Source organism: Mytilus galloprovincialis, chromosome 10 (assembly GCF_965363235.1).
Source record: "Mytilus galloprovincialis chromosome 10, xbMytGall1.hap1.1, whole genome shotgun sequence".
NCBI lineage: Eukaryota > Metazoa > Mollusca > Bivalvia > Mytilida > Mytilidae > Mytilus > Mytilus galloprovincialis.
Genome location: NC_134847.1, coordinates 72,015,788 through 72,029,879, shown reverse-complemented (window position 1 = coordinate 72,029,879; position 14,092 = coordinate 72,015,788). Strand labels below are relative to the sequence as shown.

Here is a 14,092-nt window from a genome sequence, read left to right as displayed (position 1 = left end):
ACTATATAAGTTATTTGTTCGTTTTGCTCATTAGTGACAGCCACATGGTTTCACTTAGTTGCTAACAATTAGGAGAATAGTTTGCTAATACCAGGTTATCTCCATTATTTATAGTTTTCTACAAAAATTCTGTCTGTAGTATAGTATAAAACCTATCATATAGCAGCCTTAAAATACAATCTAAGAGCTGTGATGGCAATAAGGTCTTAGAATTTTATTTAAAAATAATCCCTGTTGTCAATGTTGAGTGTACGAGTTGATGCCACTGCTGGTGGATGTTTCCTCCTTAATGGTATCACCAGACAAGTAATCAGCTCTTTTGTCAAATAGGTTTAGACATATGTACGTATGTGTATTATTCCCAACAATTAACTTTAAAATATTGAAATATAGGTATGATATTTCAGCATTAGCATTATTTTTGTGTTTTTTGTTTTGGAACTTTCATTGGAGGCGCCATTTAAGTCACAATAAAACTACAACCAAATATCCCCATGGTATTTTTAAACTTGCCTATATGTATAGAGAACTGGACTAAAATGTTGACCTCCAGATGTCTTGTTTTGTGTTATTTCTTGTTGTTGTTTTTTTGTAAGGTTACTCACTCATTGTAGCATGCATTGTAGCTCCATTTTATCATTCTGCTTTATTGATTTATAACTATTGAAGTCATAATTAACCAAACATTCCAACTTATTGTTTTTCAAATAGAGTACCTGACATTGTACAATAAACCGCTCAGGTCCTGCTTTTAACAACTGAATTCATACAAATCTTTAGGTGAACGCCTGTCAGTGTGAAAGGAAATTATAAACAACTTAAGCTAAGTCAAGTGTCAACAAAATAACATTTTTATTTGAAAATTAACAATGAAAAAAGTATTTTCAATATAAATGTATGAACATATGGTATCTACAGCATTTGTTTAAATACACACATAACATAAATATTTTTTTAATCTATGTTACATCAAACTAAGGTGTTTGAAATAGCAATGTTAAATCCTAATATATAAAGATAACTCTTAACTTTGATACAAGAAAACCATTTGAAATTGGTATAAAATAATTTTAGAAAACGTACAAAAAATACTGAAGCAGGATGATTAGTTTTTTTTTTTTAAATATTACCCTTGAATAATGACACTGTTGAGCAAATCTATGATGAATATATTTCAACACCAATCCTCTAATATAACACACAGAAAAGGTCATTGGAACAAAAAAAATATCTAATAGAAAATATGTTACTTTCTCAAAAAGATACTGACATTATTATACAATATTAGTTATGCCACTAAACATTCTTTATGATTTTTCTGACATAATTAAAAACAGTACTACTAAGAAATATGAAATGCTGTGGAATTACAAATTCACATTCTATAAATATTTGCGTATCCATCTTAATTTTTAAAACTATATAGTTATGAGATTTTTTTTTATTAGTTTACGTAGCCTGTAATTATAGAGAAAATTTGTCTAAATATAGTATCATGGTGTACATAAACAAATGCACTTCTAAAACCTATTGAAAAAATGGAAAGACTTTTTGGGTGAAGTAATTTGGGCTATCAGTTTTCTGAATTCCAATCACATGAATTAAGTTTAATAGGTTTGAACTGTTCTTGCAGTCCTTTTTAAATTCATGATCAACATCTAATATCGAAAATCCGTTTTGAAACAAAAATGTCAAAAAAATATACTTCATAAAAACAGATCTTATTTTTACTTCTAACAGTTTAACACTGGACATTGTACAGTTGAATTTTTGAATTTAAGAGGGCTCGCAGGTCTAAATCAATTTTTTTTCTTAATATAGGATTTCTCTATATTTTTCTATACATGAACTTTATCTAATACTTAAAAGAAAAATAATATAAAAAAAATGGGGTCACCATTTATTTACACTCACAATCTGCCTTCGAAAGAAGCATACATTTTTGTAAAGGTACTTTTTTTCTGTTGAACAAATAGGAGAAATAGAAGTAATATGGAAATAAAAAAAGAACTAAATTACAGAAATCGCTCAAATTTTACAATAGTTTAGTTTAAGTACAGCTTATTTGAAAATAATAATAAAAAATACAGGTCAACGATGAGCTAAAAAAGTCATTTGGGGCCAAAAATTTTGTTGGATGATTTGTGTACCATATGATAAAGTAACAACTAATAAAGTAATAAATAAAATTTGTAATGAAAAAAAAAATGTTTATTTTTTTGTGAAATTTTTATACCGTCGAGCCTCCTTAAGCAAAATCTCATACTTTTTCTTTAAAATGCAAAGTTTATCTTTTTATGTTGGAGGAATTACAGTTTACATAAAGTGAAAGACAAACAGTTGCAAAGAAATTCAGTTCTGGACAGTATACTGAGAAAATAAATCTCTCATGGTGTTGATAATACATACCAATTTCTTTTTTAATTTTATTAGTTATTTCTTATTTTAATATAACATCGTTTTTAATCTGATAAAACATGCTCTTATGACAGTCCTGGTATAATTAACATTGATCAGTTATCAGAACAAAATCATGCATAAAAAATGTTATTAGGTTTATATTCTGCAGCATCAAAAGATCATACTACTGAAAAAATCATTCCTATAATATACAATCATTTATAAAGCCTTGCTAAAAAAAGTCAATGAAAATATAAAATGAAATAAAAATTAGCAATTTTCAATTCCCTTTTGCCCTTTGATAAAATAAAATTTGCCAACAGAAAGTAGATCCTTATCATATCACATTGCATAATTAATAATAAATTTGATTATTTATCATTTCAATAATGCCATTGTTATCTTTCTCACATGGTTTGCCATGTCATTCCTTTATTTATGAATCCCACTGCTTGTCAAGTGACATTTCGTAAAAACTGATAGCACAAAATACAAAAGATTGAATCCTCTCAATCGTGTGGATAGACGACCTTCATCCAGGGTCTAGGTAAATATTGAGCACCATCAAATCCTTCAAAATATTCATCAATACCAGGATGCATTATCTGCAAAAGATCAAATGTTTGTTTGGTCATTGCCAGAATCTTAATACATAGAAAAATAAACTCATCATAGATACCAGAATGAAATTTTATATTTACACCAGATGCAAATTTCGTCTACATAAGACTCATCAGTGACGCTTGAATACAAAAAATTTAAAAGGCCAAATTAGTAAAAAAAGTTGCCAACCGTGCAAGGGGTGTATAGCCAGTCAAGGTCGTTAAAAACTTCCATCGTTGGAAGTTGAAGAGCATTGAGGACCAAAATTCCTAAAATTTTGCCAAATACAACTTAATGTGCGAAAATATACTTATTTTAAATTGAAAACGTTATTCTCTCCACTCTACAAAACTCATGTATCTTATATCAAAACTTTACGAACATAAAATATAAATTAATTAATAGAGTGCATTATTGTGACATCCATATAAATAATTCACCATATATATATATATATATATATAGTTCAATGCTGCTTATCAGAAATTTGCGCATTGTTTTATTTTGGTCAAAAGGAAACTGTACTGGTTTAGCAAAAACATGTATTTCAAACTTTGAATTGGATATCATCTTATTACCAGTATGCAGCATTTCATGACTTGGCAATTATTTATTCAAATTTTCTTATGTTTCATAATTGCAAAACAATACAAGAGTACACACGCTGAAATGTCTAGCCTTCTTTAATAATCATTGATACTAAGTTGAAAGTCCTAAATATATAGCTTTACTACAACTATCACATAAACTTAACATGATCCAAGAAACTAAAGTCAAGGTCATATAAACTAAACAATAAATACATGTACACCTTTCAATCATTCAATAGAGTAAATATAGGTCATCTATTGCTTATAGTTTCTAAGAAAAGACTTAACCAGAGAAAAGTAAACATTGACCAATGAACCATGAAAGGAGGTCAAGATAATATAAACCATGCAAGACAGACATGTACAGCTAAAACATCCTTCAATACAACAAAACCAGTTGTTCTATTGCTTATAGTTGTTTAAGAAAAGCTAACCAAAACAAAAACTTAAAACTATCCATTGAACCGTGAAAATGAGGTCAAGGTCAAATAAATCCTGTAAGACTGACATGTACATTTGTGTACATCATAAAATATTTCAATACACCAAATATAGTTGACCTATTGCATATAGTATTAGAAAAACAGACCAAAACACAAAAACTTAACTATAACAACTGAACCATAAAAATGAGGTCAAGGTCAGATGACACCTACAAGTTAGACATGTACACCTAACAGTCTTTTTATACACCGAAATTTACTAGACCTATTGCATAGGCAGCAACCATTTGATTTTCTGGGGGGGGGGCTATGGTTTTTTTTTGGAAAAAAAAGTTTGTTTCCAGGTTTTGGTGAAAAAAAATAATTTGTTTTGGACCCTGAGTAAAAAAAATTGTTTGTTTCACCCTCAGCTGCCACTATATGTAATGCTAAAATTGAAAGAAAAAAATTGTCTTCGGTTTGTCGCTAAAAAAATAGATTGTTCTTCGCCGAAGGCGAAAAAAAAAGTTTGCACAGAAAAAAAAACCATAGCCCCCCCCCCCAGAAAATCAAATGGTTGCTGCCTTATTTATCAGAGATATGACCTTGACCACTAAAATTTAACCTTGTTTGCTGATCCATGAAATGAGGTTCAGGTCAAGTGAAAACTGTCCAACAGGCATGAGGACCTTGCAAGGTAAACACATACCAAATATAGTTATCCTATTACTTATAATAAGAGAGAATTTCACATTACAAAACATCTTAACTTTTTTTCAAGTAATCACTGAACCATGAAAATGAGGTCAAGGACATTGGACATGTGACTGACAGAAACTTTACATGAGGTATCCATATACACAGTATAAAGCATCCAGGTCTTCCACTTTCTAAAATATAAAGCTTTTAAGAAGTAAGCTAACGCCGCTGCGACTGTAGCCATGGATCACTATCCCTATGTTGAGTTTTCTGCAACAAAAGTCGCAGGCTCGCCAAAAATGAAACCATACTTTCAATTTCTGAATGGTTTTAAGGAACATTCAAGGAAATCAACCATGCATAGGGTTACCTATATCAATCTAGGACCTATATATTTGTAAGATGTTAATTTCATACCTTCATATTACTGATAATTTCAAAGTTTTCTTCTGGAACATAAGTTAACTGTGGTGTTAATCTATCTCTTGTATCTACTAAAATGGAATAATTTGGCATGTCTCTCCATTCCTATTTAAATGTAAAAAATGGAATATGGATTAGTTGTATATCTATATGTTGACTCCACTATTATGTGTAAAACTATTACTTCCATGATATCATATTTTCTGATGATTTCAATGTACATTCAAAAGCATGGAAAATAGTATCCTAATCATTGTTTTCTCTCCATATATTGGCTTTTATAAATCTCAATAACAAAATATATCCTGCATATAAGGGAGGATAACATGATAAAGAAAAACATGTACAAACAAGAATGTGTCCCCAGTACACGAATGCCCCACTCGCACTATCATTTTCTATGTTCAGTGGACAGTGAAATTTGGGTAAACCCTCTAATTTGGCATTAAAATTAAAAAAATCATATCATAGCAGAGCTCCAGATAAGAATTCAGAAATTGGATTTTTTACCCACCATTTTCTTATATAATTGGGAGATAAAGTTTTTTAATTGCATTATCAATTCCAATTCACCCCTCATGTTAATATCAAATTGGGTTTTTCACCACCAAGCTCCTGAATGTATTGGGTTTTTTCATCAACACAATATTGAATATTTAGGCAATATCAACCCCAGATTTTTTTCCATCTTAAAAAATATGTTTCTTGTTTAGCTGTTTTATTTGGTTTAGGGTTAGGGTTATTTGCTAGCTGTTTTATTTGGTTTATTCACTGAGGAGCAATTGTAGGTTTAATTTGTGTCCCGTTCCAAACCTTCTGCCAGTTTTGTATTTTCTCACAAAAACGGATATGTGTATTCACAGGCACTCGTCTTGCACCTTTATATAATAAATTCTGAGACCAGTGCCTGTGTGTGTATTCATTAATTAACCGTAAAATGAAGAAAAAAAAATACTACATAAACTCTAATTATACTTGAATGATTTTGGTTTATTCAATTTATATAAATCTGGGTTTAGTTGTCTTTTATATGAACTTTTGGTTTCTCATGTTTTATCATGTCATATTAATTGATTTGGCCTTTCATTTTTTCCAACTGATTTCGTTTTTGACGAAACCCCGTGTTTATTAGCAATGTTCTCGTTAGAAGGTACGCACACGCCCGTGCTTTCGATGGACGCTTCCTAAAACACTGGCTGAGTCTTGTTATCATAACTTTCCCTCAGCTTTTCAAAAGAAGCAGAAAACATGCTTCTATTTAATAATTTTACCGGACATGCACTTTCGTTTTAATTCAATGTATGTTATGATAAATCTCGAGCAATGCAAAAAAATATGACTAAATGACACACGCTAATTGGATAAACGCAGAGAAGACCGAAATGTTTTCAAAAACACGTGTACCTATTGAGCAACGGAAAACTCCAACAGGGACCCATTTCAGCTACTTGATGCAGGGATCTATTTTTAGAACGAAAGGAAATTTCCAATTAGAAATATTATAAACATAGATTTACGCGACGACTGTAAACAGATAAGGGTAAATAACGCAAACAGTAGCCAATTAAAGGGTTGAGAACTCATGGTTTGGGCATATAATTGGGTTTTCCTTTGAATTAATTGGGTTATTAAACCCTGCAATGGGCAATTGCATTGGGTTTTTTATTATTTGTATTGCGTGATCACGCAAATACGCAGCTTATCTGGAGCTCTGTCATAGGGAACATGTTTACTAAGTTTGAAGTCGATTGGACTTCAACTTCATCAAAAACTACCTTGACCAAAAACTTTAACCTGAAGCGGGACAGACAGATGAACGAACGGACGGACGAACGAACGCACATACCAGAAAACATAATGCCCCTCTACTATGGTAGGTGGGGCATAAAAATCTAAATAGGAAAAGGGGAATAATGTCAGACAACAACCCAAGGCAGACTTCGGCTGTAGTCTGCTTTGTTTTATTCTAGTCTGGCTCACTGTCTGTCTTAACCTTGTGGTCAAGTTATTGTGAACATGATTGAATACTTACTGGTTTATCTTTGTCATGCATCTGTTTTATCCAATCTGCTGGTGCCTGTAAAATACAAATTGTCATGTTACACCACTGTCTAAAACACTTGGTATGTATCTGTACCATGTATTGTGAGGGGCCAGTAATTTAGTGGTTGTTGTTTGTTTCTGTCTATTTTTTTTCCTTAATATTTTTATGCCCCACCTACGATAGTAGAGGGGCATTATGTTTTCTGGTCTGTGCGTCCGTTCGTTCGTCCGTCCGTCCGTCTGTTCGTTCGTTCGTTCGTTCGTTCGTCCGTCTGTCCCGCTTCAGGTTAAAGTTTTTGGTCAAGGTAGTTTTTGATGAAGTTGAAGTCCAATCAACTTGAAACTTAGTACACATGTTCCTTATGATATGATCTTTCTAATTTAAATGCCAAATTAGAGTTTTGACCCCAATTTTACGGTTCACTGAACATAGAAAATGATAGTGCAAATTTCAGGTTAAAGTTTTTGGCTTCAGGTTAAAGTTTTTGGTCAAGGTAGTTTTTGATGAAGTTGAAGTCCAATCAACTTGAAACTTAGTATACATGTGCCCTATGATATGATCTTTCTAATTTAAATGCCAAATTAGAGTTTTGACCCCAATTTTACGGTTCACTGAACATAGAAAATGATAGTGCAAATTTCAGGTTAAAGTTTTTGGCTTCAGGTTAAAGTTTTTGGTCAAGGTAGTTTTTGATGAAGTTGAAGTCCAATCAACTTGAAACTTAGTATACATGTGCCCTATGATATGATCTTTCTAATTTAAATGCCAAATTAGAGTTTTGACCCCAATTTTACGGTTCACTGAACATAGAAAATGATAGTGCAAATTTCAGGTTAAAGTTTTTGGTCAAGGTAGTTTTTGATAAAGTAGAAGTCCAATCAACTTGAAACTTAGTATACATGTTCCCTTTGATAAGATCATTCTAATTTTAATGCCAAATTAGAGAATTTATTCCAATTTCACAGTCCTTTAAACATAGAAAATGATAGTGTGAGTGGGGCATCCGTGTACTGTGGACACATTCTTGTTTTACATAAATCATGTCATTGGTTTCCCTGTTAATTTGTATTACATTTTGTCATGTCAGGGCCTTTTTCAGAGGACAAATGATGAACTAAAATAATGAAAAACAACTGTTCATTAAATAGAATTATTACATTGGTTGCAATGAATTACATTGATTTCAGTGAATAAAAACCAATAATTTCACACGTGAAATAAATCTGGTTATTTCACTACTCTGACGTCATACACAATAGGGGTTGTCATGATGTCGGATCAAAACAAATTGTGAATGCTTAGAAAAAGATATAATTCCTTACATTTTTTAATTTAGTTTCAGAAAGAAAACCATTTGCCAATGTAATAAAAAGAACAACCAATCAAAGAATTTAAATATCAAAACATATTCAACTCATGACTGAACAACACTGACAATTAACTCATGCACTATGCGCATTCATGAATTAACGTGTTGTTCAGTTACTCTTTGAATATTTTTCTCTATTTGAATTCTTCGATTAGTTATTCTATAAATAATAAACAGGTAAGGGTAAAATACTAAGAATTAGAGAAATGTATATGTAGAACAGGTTAAATACTTAAATCTTGTTAAGGAAAAGAGATATTAGTTCCATCTACATATACAATGTAAATGTTTCAATACATGTACTTACCCTACATTTAGGATCCCAGCCAACAATGACCCCTCTGTAACCCCAGATTTTATGTCGTATCACCTGACCTATTCTGTATTTCACATTAGGAGGTCTTGGACTTCTGGGTTGCGTAGAAGCTGAAAATTGACGCATAAAAAACAATAAAAAACCTTATAATTCTTTTTCAAATCAATTTGTTTACATCTGCTAGATGTCACTTTTTATTTTACTTTTATTTGCATTATTACAGGTAATGAGTAACCTGTTAAGAAGAATAAAAGGAGATGTGGGGTGTAAATATGTCACATAGTACATCAACAAGACAGCTATATAACAACACAAAGTAAAACTACCTAAACCTCTATCATAATCAGTAAATATAAAAAAAATACCTGCAAAATGTCCTTCTGGATCTTTATATTTCAACACTTCTAATGCTGGAGATTCTCCCTGGGGGTCATCCAGAGAAGGGTCATCTGACTCCGATAGTGAAGAGACAGAATTGAGAAGATCTGTACACCATCGTTTCCAGGTCTTCCATGATAAATATTTCTCTTGGAACACAGATGCATCATTCACTAAGCTAGAATATTTAAACAAAGCATATGTTTATTTCTTCAATGCATCTTAAGATTTTAACAATAACAATTTTTTGAAAGCATACATGTTTATCCATTTCCAGTATGACCATCTCTTCATGCTATACTCAACTGTACATGTATATTTCCAGATTTTGGTTCTGTTTATTTTTTCAATGGCTTACAGTTTTCTATTTACAAGCGCTGCTGCAACAGTGAACCTGAAGTTCTTAAATACATTTTTTACTTAGATTCTGTCTTGCAGGCAAACAATTAATGTATTTGTAAAACGCCTTGTGAATCCTAACTGACTAATGTATGATTCTATGATCTTTGAGGATTTACTTGTATTCTATATGAAAGCTTCCATCAGCCATCATATTCCTGTCAGACAACTACATGTGATAAGGTGATTCTGCTTATCTGAAGCCTACATGTATGTCCACCATGTCCGCATGTCCAGGACAATTGGACAATAGGTTATGTAAAGCCCTGCTTGTAGTGTACATTAAACTTAATTTCAACAGCATAAATATAATCACAAATTTTAATTTTAATCAAAAGATTTTGTTGTTTCTGCTTTTCCAGTGGTATCTTTTTATTGGAAGTCTAAATACTTTCCAATATATGATTGAAATTTTAATCTTTTAAAATAAAAGCCCCCTCTTCTTTTACCGGCCTTTTATTCAAAACAACCCCCTTTTTGATGTAGCCAATACATATTTCAATAGGAATGAATACAGTATTCTTCTTACTTTCTTAAAGCATAGCTTCTCTGTGAATCTGTTGTAGACATGAATTTAGTAAACAAATATTGTGCTGGTACTGCCATTAACAGTAGTCCTAGCTGTATTGCTGCGCGACGATCTACTGGCATAGTCTTTTAGTTCTTCTTCTGATAAATACATCTGCGAATAAAATCATATTCTTAAATCAAATAAGTTAAATGTTTATTTGACGCTCCAATAAAAAGGCCAAATAATGTACGATATTGTAAATATAAGAGGAGAACAACGACACAACATTAAAATGTTAGTAGTTATTATGTTACACACACAGAAACGAACTAAGCATTAGACAAAATCAAATGAGAATAACAAATATAACATCAAAACTAAATACAATGAATTTTGGATAGAAAAGTACTGTGACACGTCTTAAACTGATAATCCTTGTCTATTAAGATGGGACATGGTTGAAGTGAATGTTAACCTACACAAGCATGTCTCAAACTCACAACCTCAGTATTGACTGGCTAGTGATAACAGTAGTAACTACTTAGACCACTGGGCCACAGTACTTCTACTTCTACTATATAATGACCGCCTTCAACACGTTGAAGTTTACGTCACTTGTACTGCGCATTGCTTTGTGAAGACATATATACAGTGAAATATAACAAATTTGTGATAATAAACAAAACAAAATTTTTTTACATAGTGGTAGTGCATATTTTTAATTTATTATTTTTAAATATTAAGATAAAACTATTTACACATAATTAATTTACTGACTGTAGGTGTAGTTTGAGACAACTACTTTGAACGACTCTATAGAGTCGCTCATCACAATACTCAAGGGAAGGCTGTTCCAGCTTTTAATTGTGCATGGGAAAAATAATTGTTGTCTTATTTGTGTTCTGCAGGATGGAATTTGGTATGAGAGTGTGTGCATGTTCCTGGACTATGTGAGCCGTTGAATAAGTCTGTCTGTTTTTGTTATTGCAATGAGATGATATGTGATTTTATAGAACATGACCAGGCGTGCATCTGTTCTTCTCTCCATTTTAAATGACCTATCATGTCACTAACGCTTGAGGTGTTTCTGTGTCGGTTAGTGACATATCTAGTAGCCTTTCTTTGTACTTTTTCTATTTTGTTAATATTCTCAGTAAAGTAAGGGTCCCAAACTGAACAGGCATATTCTAGTGATGGTCTGACTAAAGATTTATATGCCTGTTCCTTTACTGAGGTGGAACTGATGTTAAGATTCCTTCGAAGAACGCCTAGTGTGCTGTTGGCTTTATTGCAGATATTGTTTATGTGACTGTCCCATTTTAAGTCTGATTGAATTGTCACACCTAGGTATTTTGCCTTATCGACATGTTCAAGAATGTGGCCATGTAAAGTGTAATTATATACAAACGGATTTTTAATTCGGCTGATGGACATGACATTACACTTGTCAGGATGGAAAGCCATTTTCCATGTATTTTCCCAAATGCCTAGTGTGTTGAGGTCTTTTTGAAGGGTTTCGCAATCACTGTTTGATTTTATTACCAGATATGCAATGGTGTCGTCTGCAAATAGGTGTATGGTGGAATTTAGTCCAACTGGTATGTCATTAATGTAAAATAAAAACAGACTTGGGCCCAGAACAGATCCTTGAGGCACTCCGGACTTTACAGGGACATAGCCTGAAGTCTCACCCTCTAGGATAACTGCTTGGGTACGACATGATAAGAAGCCCTGTATCCATGCATTTGTTTTCCCCTGTATCCCATAGTATTTAAATTTGTGTGTTAACAAGTTATGACTGACTTTATCAAAAGCTTTGGAGAAGTCCATTATAAGTACATCTGTTTGTTTCGAGTTTTCCATATTTTTAGTGACATCATCTACAAATTCCAAAAGTTGAGTTTTACAAGATCTGTTTTTTTGAAAGCCGTGTTGTAGGGGATACAGGATGTTATGTTTGTCTGCGTGTGTCATGATTGCGCTAACTACAACATGTTCCATAAGTTTACAACATACATGTATGCATGTCAAAGAAATAGGTCTATAATTCTCTAGATTATATTTGGAACCTTTCTTGTAGATGAGTGAAACATGTGCAGTACGCCAGTCAGTAGGGACTTCGCCAGTGTCTAATGATTTTTGGTATACATGGTATATAAGGCATAGTATTGGTGAAATTTCATGTGCCAACTCCCTAAGGAGACGTGGCTTAAGTTCATCTGGCCCACTTGCCTTGGATGGATTTAAATTTAGAAGTAGTTTTGAGATACCTTGGGCGGTTATATTTATGTCGGGCATGATAGGGTAAGCTGTTTTCTGTTGCATGTATTGATTGTTTTCAAATTCAGTAGCAGTGATTTTGTTTGGTTCTGAGAAAACTGATTGAAACTGCCTGTTGAGTGCATCAGATTTTTGTTTGGTGTCAGTTATAAGTTTCCCATTCTGCTTAAGTGATGTTATTCCACTGTAGTCAGTTTTTTTGCTTTTAATATAAGACCAAAATTTTTTCATGTTGGAAAATTTATTTTCATCTGGTTTTGGTGTTACAATATTTTCTATGTATTGCCAGAATGATTGTCTGAGTTGTTTTTGTACTTGATGTTTAATTTGCTTATATTTGTTTCTCATGTTGTCATTTCAAGACTTTTTCATCTTTTCATAGTCTGTCTCTCTTTTTCATTAATTTTCTTGTTTCAAAAGTAACCCATGGGGTATTATTTTTTGTAGTAAGCTTTTTGTGTGGAATATGCTTACTGACTAGTTCATTAAGTTTTGTTTTGAATTCTAGCCACAGTTCATCAGCAGTATGTGTATTAACCTTTTCCTGTATAGTATATCATGGTATATTGTAAGTTAATTACTTCTTTTTTCATTGTTTCCCAGTTTGCCTTGTTGTAAATCTGCACATTTCTTGGTGTTTGTTTTAGCTTAGATAGTGTTAAATTTAAATTCCATAAAGACAATGTCATGATCTGAGACAGAGGACCCTCCTAGAAGTACTGAAAATTAAATCTAACTTGATCTCCATTATAAATAGGTCAATAAATAACATAAATTCATTGTCTAAATCATCTTCATTATTTCTTTTTGTTATCACCATTTTATCATCCATACTTATATTGCTTACATGTAAGTATCTGGTATGTTTCGGTATACAAATGAATAGTAAAAATTATCTGCATCAATCAATACTTTGAAGAACAAGGAAACATTATCTTCAAGATGAAAAGTAATTTACAATATCTTACCTGTTGTATACACTTCAATAGAACTGTGTATATGGCAGAATGCCTATTATAACAGCGTCAATACTAAACACTATACGGATACAGAGTTCCTCAGTGTCAGGTTCAATGTTTTTTAGTTTTGAAATAGTGACAAACAGTTTTTACTCAAAACTAAGCTTATTATCAATATTAATTATACAGTTCTGTTATCTACTGATAGTTTACATGACGTGTCATTTCATTTTTCATAAATATTTAACCATTTTAAATTGATTTTGACTAACAAATGGATTTTTGCCACATACACTTTGTTGTTGTACGACCTGTTTACAGTTGACGTAAAAGTGTGAAAACAATAACAATAATTAACTATAAAAAAAATTATATAAAACGTTGCAGGTGTTAATTGTGAATGAAATCAAAACCCTAATACACACAAATTTCTCTTTTTAAGCATTGTGTGGATTGTAACGTAAATTGGTCCTACTTTCGTTTTCTCATATCCTATTGCCAATCTACCTCCAATGTAGCAGCACCTCCAGTCTCCGCAAATCCTATGTTGATCTTGAAATTTGGTACTTGTGGAAGATGCTAAACATCATTAGTGTTAGTTATTTATTTTCTATAGATTGGTCCACTTCATCTTAATTGAAAGTATGAAAAAAAGTTTAACTGTGGGATTACAAGGATTTATACAAGAACAGATAAATA

General features: G+C 32.0%; 1 protein-coding gene across 1 annotated transcript; it reads right to left on the bottom strand.

The window, feature by feature from the left end:
- Positions 1-835: 835 nt before the first annotated feature.
- Positions 836-13,712, bottom strand: LOC143048304 (uncharacterized). The gene is made up of 7 exons (XM_076221912.1): positions 13,403-13,712; positions 10,173-10,325; positions 9,232-9,422; positions 8,858-8,976; positions 7,170-7,214; positions 5,132-5,242; positions 836-3,005 (listed from the first exon to the last, which is right to left on the bottom strand). The coding sequence occupies exons 2-7, from the start codon at positions 10,292-10,294 to the stop codon at positions 2,910-2,912; spliced, it is 684 nt and encodes a 227-aa protein (XP_076078027.1). The 5' UTR covers positions 10,295-10,325; positions 13,403-13,712; the 3' UTR covers positions 836-2,909.
- Positions 13,713-14,092: the final 380 nt, after the last annotated feature.

What these genes read in the sequence shown, in the direction of transcription:
- LOC143048304 (XM_076221912.1), bottom strand. Translation starts at nt 10,294, where the DNA reads ATGCCAGTAGATCGTCGCGCAGCAATACAGCTAGGACTACTGTTAATG. An exon ending in AGAAGCTATGCTTTAAGAAA is followed by an intron (nt 9,423 to 10,172) that starts GTAAGAAGAATA and finishes TAAATATTCTAG; the next exon opens with CTTAGTGAATGATGCATCTG. An exon ending in AAATTATCAGTAATATGAAG is followed by an intron (nt 3,006 to 5,131) that starts GTATGAAATTAA and finishes GATCTTTTGCAG; the next exon opens with ATAATGCATCCTGGTATTGA.